General features: G+C 39.8%; 1 protein-coding gene across 1 annotated transcript; it reads left to right on the top strand.

Annotated features, from left to right (window-relative positions):
• The first annotated feature begins 997 nt into the window (after positions 1–997).
• LOC105911482 (probable global transcription activator SNF2L2) lies at positions 998–15,294 on the top strand. The gene is made up of 6 exons (XM_012840280.3): positions 998–1,712; positions 3,879–4,102; positions 6,104–6,209; positions 12,097–12,198; positions 13,674–13,782; positions 14,263–15,294. Exons 1-6 carry the CDS (start codon positions 1,629–1,631, stop codon positions 14,406–14,408), a joined length of 771 nt encoding a protein of 256 aa, XP_012695734.1. The 5' UTR covers positions 998–1,628; the 3' UTR covers positions 14,409–15,294.
• The last annotated feature ends 5,587 nt before the right edge of the window (positions 15,295–20,881 follow it).

Raw genomic sequence — 20,881 nt, 5'->3', positions numbered from 1 at the left:
TGTCAACCTAATAATACATGACTCATTGGCAGACATTTCCCAATAGCGTGGAAATACATGCAAAAATCAAAAGACCTATTTTACAGCTCTGGACTCAAAATAGCCCTATTAGGGACCAGAACTGCTGTGAAAAAAACTAAAGAGTGCATTGCCTCTTCATATGATTATAATGCACACTCCTTGGAGTGTGTGTGTGTGTGTGTGTGTGTGTGTGTGTGTGTGTGTGTGTGTGTGTCGCTCTGTGTCTGTCTCTGTGTGTGTGCATGTAGTAAAGGAATGCTGAAGCAATATCACTCTGTGAGGACTGCAGTGGGCAAAACGTGTTGTTGCCATGGTAACATGCCTTAGCAGTAAGTGGTGTTTTACAGAAATGGCAGAGTGCTACAGACTTGGATTTGAATCTGATATGCAATTTCATCTGAAGTCCACTTAAGAACACACACACACACACACACACTCATAGCAATGTATTCTCCTTCATCAAAATCAATAATCATTTGCAGAGCAGTCAGTTCTTTAGAATTGAGTGAATTACCAATTGTCCATTCACCTGAATAATTGATATGAAATATTAGTATGGTTGCCATGGCAAATATTTGATTGTGCCACCATCAGCCGAGTTTCCAAGTATTATTTGACAGTATTGCTGATGTACTGGTTATATTATTTTACAGTATTGCTGATGTACTGGTTATATTTGAGCAATTAAGAAAACTTATTCACTCCCATTTATTTGTCAAGAGCATAAGTTGGGGGAACCAGGAATGAAGTTGATAATATTCTGGACCTTATTATTAATGCAGCATTAACATAGCTTTATGGGATGTCACATGTTGTGGCTGAATATATCTTTGATGGATAGTTATAATTCTGAGGGAACAAATAAGTCCCGTGAAAAATGTTTCCCTGAGTTTTCTGTTTCCTTCCACACAGCACAAACAGAAATGGGAGTAAGTAGAACAGTCACGCAAGGCGTCTTTCTCATTCATATCAGGTAGACAGAGCAGAGTGCTCACATTTATAAATACTCTTTGGAAACTAAAGCTAGTCTTCACTGGTGATGAAACAGTGTTTATTGGCGAGAAGTGTGTTTGGTTGTCATTCCTTAAGAGCACTGGAAAATGTGAGACAAATGTGCAAAAACATGTCACTGAAAGAGGTCAGCTGTTAATAATCAATGATCAATCAGCAACGGACAGATTGTTTTAATAACTATAATAATACACACGCACATGCACACACACATGACAGGAACACACATGCTGTCATGTAATAAACAGAGCAGTCTCCATAAGTGGGGGAAGAACACAGTAGTCTCCAACCGCCCGAGACAATACCATGATTGGGTATCTTTAACAGGGGACTAGGGAGGGGAAAATGCAGGCTTTAAAAAAAAAAAAAATATGTGATTGCGACATTCGATATTATAGCAAAAGTTTAAGGCCCTTTCCAGCAGCAAGAATGAGAAAAAGCCCCAGTACCGCAGCCCGCCATTCCATTCTCTCTCCCTCTCTCTCTCTCCCTCTCTCTCTCTCTCTCTCATCTTCCCCAACGCCAATTGATTTGTGTATGAAAAGCCGGCGCTTTTTCGCCCCCCTCTCCGGTGGTGCGTTTTGAGTGATCAGCTGATGAAGAGGCTTGCTGCACGCTGCTATGCTGGCTTGCTAATTCTTTCCCCTCCAGCTGATATCCAGCCTGCACACCACAGTCAGGTAAATAACACTCTTCCTTTTTCTATTCTGGTGTAGGCGATTAAGTCAGGCTACATCACACAGGCACAGACAGCGAGAGACAGAGAGAGAGGGAGTGTGTGAGTGTGTGTGTGTGTCAGAGAGAGAGAGAGCGAGAGAGGGAGACAATATGACTGTGTGGGAGCGTGTGTGTGAGAGCATGAGTGTGAGCCTGTGTAGATGTGAACTCAAGGAGACGAGGGGAATCGCTTCTCAGACTACTCGGTTGTGGTGGAGGGGGCTAGCAAGGCTAGAAGACATGTACACCCACATGCACACATTCTCACTCACTCACCCATGTCTAGCCGTTTTCCTGTCTTTTAGGATTATGGCGTGTCCTCTGTTTTCTTGCCGAAGCAGTGCCAGCTCTGTGTTTTTAAAGCCTTCCTTTATGCTGACCACTAACATGCAAGATCCGCTGCTTTCCTTTACAGTGAATTCTGATCACACAGCCACTGGTTTATTTTTTCTCTCTCTCTCCCTCTCCCTCTCCCTCTCCCTCTCTCCCGTTCTCTGTATATGTGTTTATATGTGTAGCTCTGAGTTGAAATGAAATGGCATTAATGTTTTCCCCTCTGACTACTTGGCCTTCTTGTACATGATCATCTGGGGATGTGTCTCTACGTGTGTGCATGCGCTTGTGTATTTCATTTGGCTTTTCCCGTCTGTTCGTGTTGGACCTCTTTGTACTTCTGCAGGGCTGTGACAATATGCATTTATAAGAGCGCAATTCATAAGGGTTTTCTTGCAAAACACAATTAGGACACACGTACCATTGTCTCTCGTCATATGCGCCAGATTCAGACAGAGATACTCTCCCCTACAAGCGGTGACTTGATGGTGAATTCATAATTTTCTGCTTCCTGTATCGCGGAGCTGCCAAAAGCGGAGCTATTGAGAGCATATCACTTGGCTTTAATTGCCTTTGTGTGATAGACACAGTAGTCACTGCAGCAGCAGCAGACACACTCACACTCAGACTCAGACTCACGCACAGCGAGCCAGAAGGGAAAGAAAAGAAGCAGATAGTGTTTGGACTGATATGTGGGTGGATGGCGTGGTCTTGTATTAATCTGAAAGTAAGTGATCTTAAGATTGAGTTTGAGAGAGAGAGATGGTTCAGTGATTTAAGCGCCATCGCTGTGTCAAACCTCTCCAAGCTACAACCTTCTCCCTCTCAACGCAAGTGCTGTCAATTGTTTCAATTAAAGTTAATGACTTCATCATCATAACCTCCTCACTAAGTGTGCAGGATGATGTCAGGCTTTCGGGCAAATCAAAATATCAACCATACCTCATCATCACCAGTAGTCATGAAGTAATTAGATCCAACACAGCAGTACTGAATGCCATGAAAAGTTGTGCTGGGCTGGCCATTATCTCCATATACATCTTTTCAGGCATACCACACAATTTATAACGTTACTGTGGTAAAATAATATGGGATTTTCTCAAATTGGCACATCAATGTGAAGTGCACAAGACTATTTGCATTTGGCCCCTTGAATTATCTGATAACATTAATTATCTGATTATCTGAATTATCTGATTATCTGAAAAAATAAGCAGTTATGGATTTTCATCAGTATCAGTTTGAGACAATAGTACTGAAGACAGTTTGGTTCCTTTTGTGAACTAATTGGACAAAACAGATTAAAGGTGAAGCATCAATAATCAAATGAACAGATAAGGACATTTTATAGCTCACATTAAGAATACATTTTTCTTTCTAATAACACACCATATGCAGGAGCCTGAGACCAAGAGTGCATCCTGAGATCCTGAATATTTTGTGATGATTTTACTCATTTTCTGTTGTCTTCACACCATCCATCTTATTTCACAAGACAGCAAAACCATATGCTGAGTTGGCGTCTGTGTAAACTGAATCGTATACGTAGGTCCACTTAAGCTCTCACGGCTTTAAACTGTTTTTCAGCCATCTAAAAACTGTCCTCAAATCAGTGCATATGTAATAATCATCACAAATCCAAAATATTAATAAATTATAATAATAATCAACAAATCCCAAACTATCTGGTATTCCCCATACCAACATTCCATCAGACTAGAAAATAAATCCATTGAATTGGGAACAGATGTTCTTTTTTTAGTCCACATCATTTATATTGTATGTCTACATCTCAGGCTGTGGAGAACGGGGTTTCTGAGGACATGGAGGAGGAAACCAGCCTGAAGAAGCGCAAAGGTGACCACCAAGGCAACAAAGACTCTGAGCCTGGACCGGAAGGGGCCGAAAAAGTGAAAAAACGCAGGGGACGACCGCCAGCGGAGAAACTCCCCCCAAATCCTCCAGATCTTACCAAACAGATGAACACCATCGTGGACATGGTCATCAACTACAAGGACACGTAAGTAAAATATTTTCATTGTGATCAAAAATCCATCCAACAATGCAGATCACATTAGAACCTATTGACCATATTTTTGTTTTCCTTTGGTCGTGCAGGTGAGATAGGTGTTACATCAGATTTCCCAGAGAAATATTTAGATAATATTTGACTGTTGACTGTTGATCTGTTACTAACTGTTACTAACTGTAAAGTATATACAGGAATCCTCCTTTATTTGGACCTAATAAAACCAATACAACATACTAACTAAATTGTTATAATGGTTTTGACGATAACCATGCTGAGCAGTCCTTTACGGTGCCAGTATGGTTAGTACGTCATTGCCTGTTTATTTATCTCTGAAAAATCTGTGTGTTTTTTACAAGTGTTTGTAACCCCCCCCTTCTTTCCTACTGTGAGGCGCATTGTGTTACTCCTTGTATGAAATGCGCCGTACAAATAAAGTTTGATTTGATTTGATTTGATTTGATTTGAATGGTATAATAACAACTAGGTGTTCTTTAACATCAGTCAATCTCTAACATCAATTCATTTCATTTCAATCAACAACTGCAATCAACCGTAGTTCCTGTCACCCATGGCGTCCCCCAGGGTTCGGTGCTTGGTCCCTTTCTCTTTATCCTCTACTACATGCTCCCACTTGGACAGATCCTCCGCCGCCATGGCCTCCAGTTCACTGTTATGCCAATGATACTCAGCTCGACCTCTCCTCCAAGACCATTACTGGTGCCAACCACTCTACTCTCACCACTTTCCTAATTTACATTAAAACATGGATGCAAAGAAACGTTCTGAAACTCAACTGCGATAAATCTGAAATTGTAATCATTGGCCCAGACTCCCTTACCCACGCCACTCAGGATTTCGCACTCAATATTGATGGCCATTGTCACCTCCTTCACCCAAATCCGTAACCTGGGAGTCACCTTTGACCCCACCCTCTCATTCCTCACTCCATGTCAACCACATCACCAAAAAAGCCTTTTTCCACCTCTGTAACATTGCCCGCCTCCGACCCTTACTGTCACCCACTGCTGCAGAAACACTCATTCATGCATTTATAACATCCAGGATTGACTACTGCAACAGTATGCTCTATGGTACCACAAACAAAGTCCTTAAAAAAACTGCAGTACGTACAGAACTCTGCCGCCCGCCTACTTACTACTACCAGCTTAAGTGACCACATCACCCCAGTCCTCGATGACCTTCACTGGCTCCCGGTTAAACACAGGATACATTTAAAGACTCTCCCCACCACCTAAATCAAATCAAATCAAATCAAATCAAATCAAACTTTATTTGTACGGCGCATTTCATACACGGAGGTAACACAATGCGCCTCACTGTAGGAAAGAAAAGGGGGGGGGGGGGGGGCGGTTTACAAACACACAGATTTTCAAGGCATGGCCAACCTAAAAGGCCCTCAACAACCTGGCCCCCCCCTACCTCTCCGATGCCCTCCACCAACATGCCAACTCCCGATGCCTCAGGTCTGCTGATACCAACCTCCGGCAAATACCGGGGACCAAGTGCCGAACCTGGGGTGATAGGGCGTTTCCGGTCGCCGCCCCCTCCCTGTGGAACTCATTACCACATCACATGAAAAATGCTGTCAACTGTCATCATTTAAAAAGGCCCTCAAAACCCACCTCTTCAGCCATGCCTTCCCCACCCACACACACACCATGTTTTTTTTGTTCTTTTCTTTTCTTTTTTATCTATCTGTGTCTTTATTTTAAGCGTCTTTGAGAACTTTGAAAAGCGCTATATAAATGTGATGTATTATTTTAATTATTATTATTATTATTATTATTATTAATTGGAAGCTACCAAGATGAGTGGGTAAATGTCTGCAAGTTGATGTTGTCACCACTTGTTCACATGAATCAGATGATATGATATGGTCGGCAGATCCTCTCAATAAGTTTATTAAATCTGGGTGGTAGTACACTGGCATCATCATACTCCAACAGCTTCTTAAATGGCTTCTTCCAGGTTAGGAAGACAGATCAGCAAGGGTTTTGTGCAGCTGCCCTCCAGAAAAGAGGTGCCTGAATACTACGAACTCATCCGCAAACCTGTGGACTTCAGGAGGATAAGGGTAAGACGCCACAAACATGCCACTGGTTGAGTTAAAATGTCACACTTTATTGTCTTCTTCTCTATTGTATCCTACTATAACTTGTATACTGTCTACTCAAACATAACTGTACTAGAATAAAATCAAATCATCACCCTCAGCAAATATAACCTAGAGATGAGCTGACTCAGGGTCCGCTCTGGCCTCCATTTGGTACACATCCAGCAGATCTCTAGGCACTTTTTGGAAATGAACCATTCACTTTGTGGCAGAACTAACATTTAGCCCGACACACAAAGGGAAGTTTGTAATGGAAATTATACTATTTGTGGATACATTTGGAATATACCCCTCTCCATGCAGTGTTCTTTACAGTGCCTCCCATTACAAGCTTCCAGTCTTGGCCTAAACGCAATCCTGGGACCCCGTTTACCAATATAAGTGAATGTTAGCTGTTAAGTTCTCTACGAGTGATTTCACGAATGTTCGAAACGTTTTTACACGTGTTTTCCGAAAAAGCATGTAGCATGAATGTCCATGTACTTAACGGCGGTGTCCATGTAAACAGTTCTAAAATATACCCTAATTTGGTGGTATCAGGTGATGTCACTGCTGCCTTTTGAACTTTAGCATCTGCGAATAAACCATCACCAATTAGGCCTATGACACACACACAAACAATGCTAATGATTAAAAAATTATAATATTACACAGTATTCAGATCTGTTTGTTGTACAATGTGCTAACATATCTGGCCAACTCAAGACATCCAACATCATCCTGCTCTTAGTCACTTGCAAGAGTCCTACAGTACACTTTTGGGTATCCTTGAAGGATATTTGAGGATGAGGAAGAAGTACTAGTCTTATAGGCTATTCGGTATTTGCACGGCTATAAACCGCATTACAGTATTTTATGCAATTTTATAAAACAAACCTGTGCATTGACCACACCCGTGTATTAACCGCAGTTTATTCTCCGTTACATCATCCTGAAACTAAATGCTGTGTAGTTGTGGTGCAGTGCTACTAGCCATTTAAAAGTTGTATAGGATGGGCATTTCAAACCAAAATGCTATACTCTCCTCACATGTGCACACACAAAGGCACATTCTCACTCATAGTGAAAATCATGCATTTTTTGAGCTTTTAATTAGTGTTATGGTTATGGTAGTGTGGGAATGGATGTTAAGCTCCATTGATGTCCCATTATTTCTCTCAGGATTGTTTAATGTCTGTGTGAAGCCATTTAACATCATTCACAAGTGGTTGTGATCACTCTGAACCCAAGACTGCCTTTTATTGGTGAGCTGATTTTGAAAAATTAAACTTTGCTTCAGGTTATGCAGCAAACGGCGTTTCTTGGTTGCTATTGTTGCCTAGTTGCTGTACTAGCTATCTAGCTAGCTAAAGGAAACTTTTAAATGGCAGAGTTCCATTTGCATGACATGATAGCTACTTATCTAGCTGATGTTACAGTCTCTTCAAAATTATAATAGGAAAAGGTAAAAAAAAACAAAAAAAAACAGGGTGCCTGATTAGCTTTTAACACGAAATTATATATATTCACACATATTAACATGAGTTCATATTAACACACACTATCGGCTGCTAACAGTGAAGATGGTTCCCTAAGCTAAAGATAGCTAGAATAGTTAAAAAAGCTACGATAGGTAGAAACCCTCTGGGTGCCTGTGCAGCTTCATATTAACACAAATTCATATTACACACGCTTGCAACTAGCAACTGTTTAGATGGTTCCCTAGGCTAGAGATGACAAGGATAATTCATAGTTATGTGAGACCTGGCATGTTTTACATACCTCTTGCAGAGGTCCGAACTCCGTAATGTTCCGTTAAATAGGCTACACTTGGGTGGGAATACACACACCTGTTTCTTTATCGTTATGGAAGACTGAGGATGAATGAAAATGTGTTCTACCTGATGTTGTTTTTACCTGATACATGAATGGGATTCGTATGTAAAAGAGGGAGAGAGATCCATTCTACCTGACAGAGTTACTATGCACGTTACTAACTTTCAGGCGGAGAACATGTATTCCCATGTATAGACCGCACCCGACTATGCTACCAATGGTAGGGGTGCAGAAATTCTACAAAATCAATGTTTATTGACGGGAAATCACTGTACATTTGTTACTACACTCTCGCCATTTTTTATTCAATATTTCTTAAATCTAATTCATTATTGTGGTTTATTCTCTCTGGTGGAACGTTGTTCCCCAATATCTTCCACTTTCTGCACCAACTAAGTAGGGGGGCGCGATGTCACAGACGGAGAAAACAAAAACGTCGGGGACCTATGACTGTTTAGTGAAAGCTCCCTCCATGGTGAAATGCAAAGGGCTGGACTGACACAAACAAATCAAATACACAGCTTGCAAAAGTTTGAGAACCCCTGCCCTAATGAATCTAGGCTACAATATGCACCCTGCCCCTTCAAAAACAGTGTAAAAAGAGGTCAACTTAGACAAATGTAATCAGTGATGACTGTCAATGTCTCATTTCAGAACTTTGCCAATTATGTATCTATAGTTTAATCATATTTCTATGAGCTTAAAATAGATTAATTAAAAAAAAATAAACCTTAAAAGCTGATGACTGGGCAGGAGCATATTGTTGCAATAACATTGACAAATGTATTGTTAGTTGTGTCAAGTTGTACTTGAAACTCTAAGATCATTTGTAAGAGGGATTTTACTATTTAGGCTTACGATGCTTTCGGGAAACACCCTCACTGGTTGGGTGCCTCCCTCAGGTATTAGGAGTGGTTGAGAGGTACAGGTCTTAGTCATTTAGTGTATCCAATTTGCAGAGCCTGGACTGCCCACAATGTCTAGTTTTTTCTTCTCAAACCAAATACTGGAATAATTGTTAGTGGAATAGGAGAAGTTGTTCACCAAATGTTGCAAAATGTATTCCGAACCATCACTATACCTGTAAGTGCTTTCAATTGCTGCAGGTCAACCACTGTAACATATAAAAGAAACACTTCTTTAACTATATTTATTGCACAGCCTTAGGGTAGTTTAGCTGTTCCTGTGTATAGAAAGAAATGAATGGTGTTGAAGGCAACATTTTATATAAGTATAGAGTACTATAGAAATTAAAATGTCACTGGGTCGTAATGCTAAATATAAAAAAAAATACATAATAATATAATATAAAAACTTGCATTACAATTTGTTAAAACACACCAATCATGTTGTCATTTGGGGCAATCCCTGCCCTACAGTATTGCCCAGTAACACTAGTGCTGCGAGTCTTCCCCCGCCTCTACCAAGGAAAGAGTCAGACTTGTTGGCAGGCGCACTTCTGTACTTCTCTCATGTCAGGCTTCTCTGCCTTATTTGGCTCTCGCACATTTAGGCTTGCCTCATTGTTTTCTCAGTGAAATGATGAAGCTTTTGGGTTTAGGAAACTTTCTGAAAAAATGAAGTATTGTGGATTCTCCTGAATCAAAATCTCCTGACAAATCTCTGTATGTGTCCTTTCATCAACATAGTTGCTATATGAGTGAGTTATGTGATTTAGTTATTGTGATTCTCAACCATCTGTGCCCCAAATGCAGTCATGGGCACTCTGGCTCGGCCATACATTAATCAGTCTCCAATGACTACCATTCACATTGGCACTCTGGCTCGGCCATACATTAATCAGTCTCCAATGACTTCCATTCACATGTTTAATTACAGGCAATTCAGATCCAATTTCTGCGATGGCATGTAAAAATGTGACCTTTAGAGAATCATCTGAGATCATTTTAGAGAATACCTGAACAGTTGAATGTGTGCAACTTCACTAGAAAACAGACATTAACCGCCACCACATATTTGAGCACTGTTGTTGAAGGACATGAATGAGGCCTACACTGCGGTATGAGATAACAATTGGAGACCAGAGAAATCATTTTCCTAGTCTAATCCTCAGGTGACTCATTGGCAGTCCAACTAACCATCTGATGCATATTGCTCTCTTTGTTGGCAACACTAGCTGTCTAGCAGCTGCACAGTCATTAGCTGGTCTCAGTTTAACACACGTGATTGTATATTCACTTGATATGCATGAATAGCTTCTCTTTCAAGTATGTATTTTGGTGTCTCACTATGGGATGCACTGCCCAGTATACACATTAAACTGGCTAGCAGTCATTATGCTTGTGTCTACTAGCAAATCCCACCATCCTTTCATAATAAGGTGACACATTATTGGGCCACTCAGAATGGATTACATCAGATACCCTCCACGACATACATTCTCCCAAGCTAGATTTACTGGCAAAAGGTCCATTGATGGGGTGAGGGCAGTCACTAGAAGTACACTACAAATCTTTACCTCAATACAATCATCACCTCAAATGATGTGGAACTGATGTGATGTGTTGTGTGAGCACTGGACATTCCAGTGAGGAGACGAGGACATGCAGGTGAGTGGCCCCCTATTACTGACCTCCATATTTCAGTCCACACTGTAGAGCACCGACTTACCTGCAGCGTCTCCTATTACTGACCTCCATATTTCAGTCCACACTGTAGAGCACAGACTTACCTGCAGCGTCTCCTATTACTGACCTCCATATTTCAGTCCACACTGTAGAGCACAGACTTACCTGCAGCGTCTCCTATTACTGACCTCCATATTTCAGTCCACACTGTAGAGCACAGACTTACCTGCAGCGTCTCCTATTACTGACCTCCATATTTCAGTCCACACTGTAGAGCACAGACTTACCTGCAGCGTCTCCTTAAATAGGGCAGCAGCGTATGGAGTTGTAATGTCTGCCTTCTGAAAAAAAGTGGTGAATTTTAAAAAGGTTAACTTTCATGTTATATTTGACAAAACCGATCATTGATACATAATCCCAATACGGGAGTGGGCATCAAGGTATGTTAGAACTTCTCCAGTCCTCTGTCAATATAAGAGTGAGGATATCCTATAGTGAGACACTGGAATTGATGCTTGACATAGAACTCAGTAAGGTGCCTTATCAAACCACCCTGCTTGAAATAAGGTATGTTAATATAATGAAATGGGGTTGCTCAAGTAATCTAATGTTTCTATAAGTGTGGCATTAAACAAACTTCTGTTTATGGTGACTGATGGTAAATGGGATTGAGGAAGGTTCCATTCCAGTAATTGCACACACAAAAAGATGTTTTGGCACACTAGTTTGGCAACTAGTAATCTGTAACCTATTACATTTCAAAAGTAACCTTCACAACCGAAACATATATATACTGTAAATATATTCAAAAATAAGCACCGCCATGACTTTTGGAGTTGTTCTCTGTCCACTCACAGTAAACTCAGTTTTATGAACTTGAGGTCACTGTGCTACATTTTGTGTAGACTACTTCTAATGTAGTTTTGTAATCTCAAAATCTCTCATTCAAGAGCTTTGAAGTTTTCTGGTTGTACTTTTGTTTTTCGTTTGATGTGAAGCCATTTCCTTCCCCTAATCCACCATGCTTATCTTATGAATACTCTTCATACACCTTATGCTTATCTTACGAATGCTCTTCATACACCTTATGCTTATCTTATAAATGCTCTTCATACACCTTATGCTTATCTTATGAATACTCTTCATACACCTTATGCTTATCTTATGAATACTCTTCATACACCTTATGCTTATCTTATGAATACTCTTCATACACCTTATGCTTATCTTATGAATACTCTTCATACACCTTATGCTTATCTTATGAATACTCTTCATACACCTTATGCTTATCTTATGAATACTCTTCATACACCTTATGCTTATCTTATGAATACTCTTCATACACCTTATGCTTATCTTATGAATACTCTTCATACACCTTATGCTTATCTTATGAATACTCTTCATACACCTTATGTCATAGCAGCTCTACCTTCATGCAGGAACGTGTGCGCAATCACAAGTACAGAAGTGTTGCTGATCTGGAAAAGGACATTGTGCTGATGTGCCATAATGCTCAGACCTTCAACCTGGAGGGTTCACAGGTGAGCCTCAAGCACTGTGTTCACCACCCCCTTCACTGTGTTCACTGTGTTCACTGTGTTCACTGTGTTCACCATCCCCTTCACTGTGTTCACCATCCCCTTCACTGTGTTCACCACCCCCTTCACTGTGTTCACTGTGTTCACCATCCCCTTCACTGTGTTCACTGTGTTCACCATCCCCTTCACTGTGTTCACCAGCCCCTTCACCATCTTCAGTATATTCCCTTACTTTGAACTTCCTTTATGTCCTAATTAAACATGTCCACAAAACAGTTCTTACTTGTGGAAGCTGCAGCATCCCCAGTGCTCTCAGTGTCCCCTGCTAAAAAATGTTGCTAAATTAATATACAGTGCCCTCCGGAATTATTGGCACCCTTGCTAAAGATGATTGCAAAGGCTTATAAAAATTACTTTATCAGTTATTAATCGTAATACTATATTGAAAATAGAAAGATTAATCTTACCTTTATTTGTCTGGTAAGTTTAGTTAAACAACAATTAGTTTAAAACAAAATCACATATGTCAATTATTGGCACCCCAAGGAATTTGAATGAAGTATGATCCCATGCATATTTTAACTAATTTGAAGTTGGCCTAAGTGTTTCCTGTTTCACTAGGGTATAAAAATAAGGTGACACAGCGCCCAAATTCCTAAGTCATCCATCACCATGGGAACGCAGTAAGTCAAAAGTGTGTTGACTAGCACAAATCAGGGAATGGATACAAGAAAATAGCTGCTTGACTGAAAATGCCCATATAACTTGGTCATGGTTAGATCTTTCAGCTGGACACAGCAAAATCCACTAGAAAGTGGTTAAATTAACACAAAATCAAGCTTTTGCCATGGCCATCTCAGTCTCCTGACCTAAATCCTTTTGAAAACCTGTGGGCTGCGCTCAAGAGAAGACCCAGAACTGCAAGATCTGGAGAGATTCTGCGTTGAGGAATGGTTGAAAATCCCCTCTTCTGCGTTCTCAAGTCTTATAAGACATTACAAGAGAAGACTCAGTGCTGTTCTGTTGGCAAAAGGGGGTTGCACAAAATACTAAATGAGGGGATGCAAATAATTACACACATGTTAATCAGAATAAAATGTAGTTGGTGATCACCTGTGACGTGTTTCTTGTGGTAATAGGCTCCAATGGAATTGATCTATTTTCTTTATTTGCTGAGTAAAGACTACATTTGATAAACATTAAGGATTATTTTCCTCAGCCTTTTTTACTCGTATTAAATAAGGGTGCCAATAATTCGGGTGGGCACTGTACTAGTTAATTCTAGTTCTGTGTCTAAATGAATCATCTCATGCCACGTTCACTCTATGGGTTTGTTTGTTTGTTGTGTCAACACTACTTAGCCACACGCCAATGATGTGTCCCCTATCAGCCGGGGTTACTTTTATGTAACACTTTTGATGATTTTCAAGTGGATTAGGCAATACCTGACTGTTTTGTCTGTCGGCCTTTTGTTTAAGATCTACCAGGACTCTATTGTACTGCAGTCAGTCTTTGAAAGTGCTCGGCAGAGAATCGCCACTAATGACAAGAGTGACGAAGAGAAAGCTGCCTTAGCAAGAGATGAAGGTGAGAGTGATCGACCATTAACCACAGTTTTTATATGGATTTAACACATTTTGTCAAGAAAAAGTGGTTATGCTTTATGTTAAGTATCCCACATTAACAATAGTTAATGTAGTTGCTAACACTAATAAACCACGACATCAACAAACTATCTTCAGCGTTAAAAAATATTATAATGTATTAAATCAATATCAATGCTAAACTGAATGCTCTATCAATGTCATGCACCTGACTAGCGCTTAACCTGCACTTCTTTTTCCTTTCTAGGTCGTTTTTTTTTCTAATTCTCATCTAAAGTAGTATTTATTGTTACACCATGTTTTTTATTGCTCTTAGCTTGACTGTTCTCTCCCTTGTACGTCGCGTTGGACAAAAGCGTCTGCTAAATGAATAAATGTAAATGTAAATGTAAATTGAATTCATCTTAAATGTACATTCAGTCTTACTAAAGGTTTTTCTGTTTCTCCTTATGATTTTTGTCAGCAAAAGCAGAGCCAATCCAGCAACACAAAAACGTTGACAAAAGTAATAATGCTAGTGCTATATCAAATGCTAAAGCGGTGAGCGGCTACAGCTATGAGGACAGTGGAGAGGAACACGAGGACAATGCTGGACAGGAAGAAGACTGATCTGACAATCTTCATACCTCTAACTGGGTGCAGTATATAGATGGCAGTTCACACATTGGTCTGAGTTATATGCATTCAATTCATAATCAAGTCCTCTCTTATTCCTCTTCATCTGATGAAATATATTATTACATGAACTTTCATCCTATTAAATCATTAAAAAGAATACATTTGGCCGATGATAAGGAGCAGACTGTGAGCTGTTGACTATAGGGTCCATCTCCCGTGCATTGATACCAAATCGTTTGGTTCCAGACATTCATTTCCATCTTTGCTATTCAGCTATTTTGCTTGGACATTGCAGACATTTGGATTCATACTCTCATGCATTCTTTCCTTGTGGAAAAGATGATCTCAAAGGACTGCACTGAAAACAGAGGAAAGGGTTGCTTTTCTTCCACGAGATGTGCCCAGCCTTAAACTGCCTTTTTTGTGTCCACAAGAGTTCAGTCCCCTCCCTCTGTCTTACCCTATGACTCCCTCCTCCTCCTCCTCCTTCTCCTCCTCCTCCTGCTCCTCCTCCCCTCCCTCCCTTCTCTCCTGCTCTCATCTGGCCTCTACATTAGTTTTCAGCCCTGCGTCTGGGTGAGACGTGAAGCTGCATGACTTGAGATGTTTGTACTGATCAGCCGCTGCGCCATCCATCTTTTTTAACTGTTGTAAAATCCTTGACTATATGTGAGTGGGAAAAAGCCCGGTGTTGTCTTGGAGCATGAAGATGATGTAACTCAGCTACCACAGAATATGCCCTCAAAGAGGCGCCTTTTGATGACATCTTTTACAGTATGTAGTCTACTCAGATCTTGTTGGGGAACTAGGGTGGGTGTACAGTCTGACGTTTATAAAGGTTTGTATGAAACGGTTGGAATAAAGCTGTAAAACACAAGAGGTCTTTCTACATATGTGCTTCCTTAGTGGATTTTGGGCAGGGCTGTGTGGCTCACTTTACCAGGCAGTAAAGGGGGTTTAGTCTGTAGTGGGACATGTTGATAGAAAACAGGGCATCAAAAGGATGTCTGGGCAAAACTGACAAGCCGTTGAGACAACATGACATGTCATGCTTCCTCCAACATCCTCTCACTTCTGGAGCTTGTCTTATAGGCCAAAGGTTGGGGAGTCTGTCAACTCAACTCTCAATGTAATACGTTTGTATAATATCATATACAAAGCAACCAAATTGTTTGCCAAACACAGACTATACATACAGTTTCTGTGGCAGACATAGCATAGGACTCATAGATAGTATGCAAATCATCATAACAGACGCCCGACTGAGCAAATACAACCATTTGACTCAGTGTCCAGCAGATGGTGCAAGTAAGCTTCATTTGCTCCAGGAGTTTTTAAGTGTGATGATGACTGTACCTTGTACAATATATTCTTTTAAACCCAGATTTCCTTTATATGATATAAGTGTTTCCTGGATATTTCACTGACTCAGACATCCTTATCTTTTGGTGTTCATTAGAGTGTTTGAGCAGAGCTTTATTATTTGCAGCATGTGGCTGATTGAATTGCCAAATCAAGAGTAAGTATAAGAACTAGTGCACTCACTAGCAATCACTGAAGTTTGGTCTGCTATGACTCACTCTAGTGGCAGCAGCAGCGTGACGACAGACACAAACATGAGGAGATTCTAACATTTTAAAACAGTGACAGTGATCAAAAGAATTACAAGAGTAGCCATTTAGAGATAGTAATATAAGTATCTGCACAAAAGAGGAGAGTAAATGATTGATTATGGTTGTTGAGTTGTTGTTGATTAATTAGTCAATAGCAGCAACTGGGACACTCAGCTATAGTTTAAAGTGTAAAAGAATAAAAGACTCAATTAAATTGAGTATGTTTACATATTTAATAATTTGACTCCAGACGTTTGAAGAGATAAACTTTACACTCACAAAAACAAATATAACACTTAGCTTGAACTCTGCTGCATAAGGCAGGCATACTATGAAATTGCTCATAAAGTATCTGCTTACTAAAATGAGCACATGACATGGGCAGTCATCATGGTCAATGTTATGACAAGTGCCATAACAGTAACCACAAATGGCAATAAGATGCTGCTATGTCATTTAACAAAAACCTTCATGTCACCTAATCACAGTACATGGCAGCAGTCATTACATGTTTATGACAGGTGTGTCAACCTTATGAAGCAGGATTCAGGTAAAGTGTTACCAAAATATAGTCCTGTAATAACACAAAGACAAATATGTTCCTGTAATAACACAAAGACAAATATGTTCCTGTAATGACACAAAGACAAATATGTTCCTGTAAATACACAAAGACAAATATGTTCCTGTAATGACACAAAGACAAATATGTTCCTGTAATTACACAAAGACAAATATATTCCTCTAATAACACAAAGACAAATATAGTCCTGCAAAACATGACCCCACGTGAAGACCATGTGAAGACCATGTGAAGACGTAATTAACACGTAATGACCATGTGAAGACCATGTGAAGACCATGGAAAGACGACAGCCTACTGAGGATCAAATCAATCCTTAAAAAGGATTAACACAGTTATTTCACAAAACAGTTGACAATAACCCCACATCCATCTAACCCCATCATATAGAAACATATAGAGCACAGTGTGGTGGATCTTCCATGGGTACACCCTCTTATCTCTCCCCTCCCCACTAACTCTGTTTTGAGTTCAATACTGTATGGCATGAATAATAACATATTTCTTATCATTTGTGGCTCATTCCCCGCCCTACCATCCAGCACTGAAGGCAAGCAGATACTGAGGAACTCACTGTGCAGCCATGGAACAGCCTGAAGGACACACAGTTTAGGCTTATCCCAGCCTGACTTATCCAAGTACGAATATTAAACGGGTCCATTTGGTTTGAATAAAGGCTTGACTACCAGTACAAATTGCAAGACTGAAAATGCTGGGTGAACTGTCAGATAAAACCAAACGCCAAAATATGCCATATATATGCAACAGAAAATGAGCAGGACATGTACATACTAAACACACACAATAAGTAGGGTGTGCTACTGGGGTAGGCAGGTCTGGTATGGCTGGTTGTCATTTGCAAATACTGGAGCTAAAGCAATATGGGCAGAAAATACAATATTCAACACAAACTCACTGTTTGCACAACCAAGTTCATCACTGAGGAAGAAACTTCACCCTCACATTCCAAAGGTAACATAAGAGTAATATCTGTGAAAAGCCAAATGCATGAAGCTGAAACCATTTCTATGATGATCTTGACATACACAATATCTGCAGTAACTTTTAGCAGGCGCCACAGGACTTTCAATCTTAATCCTCCATTCATAAGAGTAGTTCATTTACCAAGATACCATTATGATTTAATACTTCACAATGAAGTTAGACCACTATAGTTTAAAGACCACCTTCATTTATGGACCCCAACAGCACATCATATGCCTCTGGATGCAACTAGACTAGAGTATACAGATGTGGTCCATAAAGTGGCCATTCTTAAGATGAGGTGACCATTTATTATTGTTGCTATTATGATGGAATAGCCTACAAGTTAGAAAAATCATTTAATGATGCATTATTAATATAAAGTTTTCAACAGATTACGATATGGTGCATATTCAGAATAAACTGACACACCAAATATGACATAAAAATCGCCTACACTGAAACTAATCACCAACTAAATTTCTCCCAAGTTTCTCATCAGATTTTCAAAGACCTACAGAAATAACTTGTATGGGCCTATTTTGAAATTGAACAACCCTCATTACTCTGCTTAGATGTTCCCCCGACACTTCCAACTTTGACTTCTCCGTTATGGTCTTCAGCCATGTTGTTTTTTGAAGTTTTTAAAAGTTTCCTCCGCTTAATGGCATGCATTTGTCTGCCATAATTTCCTCCACACTTACATTGATCAACAATGTGCACACTTGGATTTAACTGGCTCCATCCGAAGAACAATAACGTTGACACCATTCAGCAGTATACTTTAAATAATTGCTTTGTGGTTCTTTGGGCAAGCATTCTGTTGGTTGAAAAGTGTTTTCGCCTGTTGTCCACAGAAGTTCTCCATGTTCTATAAAAAAAAACATGGCTGACCAACTTCCAGTAACATAACATGAATTTCAACATAATTTGTTATCAAAGGTGAATTTGATATTTGTGTGCCAATACACTTGGATTTCATGTGTGCACGTGGGTTATGTGCTAGTGGCAGGAACAATTAGGATTTCTTTTTTTGCAGTCTGAGTGAGTGTGCACATGACTGCTGCAGTATGATGCAGATCCCTTGACCTACTGTATGTGCATGTGGATGTGTGTGTGAAATTCTAATGCTGCTTAATGTGTGTGCATCCTCTGATACACTAGTGCTCTCTCTGACAGGCGTAGGTGTGTGTGTGTTCCAGCTCATGGAGCATTCCTCATGAATTCCTCACCGTATGCCTAATCTGGTAATCACCAATGTCCTAAGTGGACACATAAGATTTATATTACTGTTATTTTCAAACTGTATGAAGATTTTTTTTATTGTACATTTTTATTATGCACACGTGTATGCAATAGAATAACAAACACTCATTTTTCACAACAAATACTCATAAGGTCTGTGATTCCTACTCCAGCATAGTTCTATGGAGGGGGCTGACTACCACTCAAGCTGATAACACAAGGTTTACAAACCAGTAAGTTGAGGGTGTCTGACCTCTCACGGAGCACCCAAGCACCTAACTGAAGGTGTGAGGTGAGCCACATCTTTCTGAGTTCAAAATCTACAACCAAACGTGCTGCCAGTGTTGTGATGCAATTAGGTCTGACTTATATATACAGCACAGCTCAAAGATCAGACATCAAAGCTTTATTGTCAATCTCTACAGACCTGGGTACAACCCCTGCAGGCATACAAACTCGCTGACAATGGGTTTCTTTCATATTGAATTGGTTTGCATAGGACTTTGTAGACTCAATGAAATTAAATAGGTTTCAAGACAACATACACCACAACTACAATCTATCCTCTATCACTCAGAAATACAAATGTATTCAGACTTTTGTCTGTGTTTGTCTCTTGTATTGGTTCTGTGTTTTTGCCGTTTGCTCACTCCTAAACATTTACACACATGGACCCCGAGAGGCACACACACGCACACAAAGAGTTCCTGGCAGACTGGAAGATTTGTTGGGCATTTACAATATTATAACCTCCTTTAAAATAATGCTGAAGATAGAATTTCTAACTGGGTGAGAAATAATGGCTAATTGTTCCAATGTTTTATGTGTTTTGTTATGTGTAAGTGTTATGGATTTATGAACACTACTGCCAGTCCTTCTCCAATCCCAAACTATAGAGATGATCTGTCTCTCTTCCTATGTCAGTTATCCAGGGTGCTTTCTGGTGCCCCACAAAGATTAACAATTTAATTTGGAATTCATCATCAGCACGTTTTAATGTTTACATGAAAGAGTCAAATAAACTTTTCTTAATCATGCCATCTGACAATCACAAAACAAACAGTAAACAGAAAGTAAACAATGGCATTAAATGCCTTAGTGCATGCAGACCAGTCTAATCAGAATTTAGAAACAAGTACACTGTTAGAATACTGTTGCCTTAAGTATCACAGGCAAATGTAAACATGTTTTGTGATCAAATCACATCGTCGTAACAATGACAGCTGTACCTTCGGATAAATATCTGAAAAAGATCTTGAGCAAAGTAGAGACATTAGGGAATGGACTCTATACTGGATGCTACAGTCACTCAAAATCTCAAGCTTGACAACGAAGGATGGGATTTGATTGAGTATGATACACTGAACAAGTGTATACTCATTTATATAGTGTATACTCATACCCGTATACTGATTTATTTGAAAATAATTTCCAATTCTCCTCTCCATATGATTGTGTTTTGACATTGAGAGATTACCTCAAGAACGCGTTGCAATATGTCAAAGAGAACTGTTAACTCAGTCTCTTTCTTTCTGGAATCTTCTTTTAGACTGCATGTCTAATAGACTTGAAGGATGCCTTCAGCAGGCTAATCCTGTTTGAAGTTCAGTAGAGGCAGTTTTAGCTTTAGGCATTATTTCATATGCCTAGAGCTCTCTACGCGAGGTTAAAAGGGAAAAAAAGGATGATTTATTTTTTAGAGGAGAATCAAGGACATGAATACTGTGTTAAATTAACCTTGTGTCATTGCTTCTCATTCTTATCAAACCACATGGAAGACAACTCTATGTCACTTTGAATATAGCCATCAAATTTAACAGCATCCTTTAGAAAAAATGATGTGTGAGAGAAACTGTTAAAGAATTTGTTCACATAATGTACTGCAATACTGCTTTTTCAGAAATGCCCGAGGCTCATTGATCCAGGTGCTTACATTGGTCAAACAGATGCAGTTATGTAACATGTGGGAAGTCAGTAGCCAGAAAGGAATCCAACCACCTTTTCTGATTTCAGTTTGGAAAATGAAACTTTTATATCCT

This window comes from Clupea harengus, chromosome 12, assembly GCF_900700415.2.
Source record: "Clupea harengus chromosome 12, Ch_v2.0.2, whole genome shotgun sequence".
Lineage (NCBI taxonomy): Eukaryota > Metazoa > Chordata > Actinopteri > Clupeiformes > Clupeidae > Clupea > Clupea harengus.
This window is presented reverse-complemented; position numbering and strand designations above follow the sequence as displayed.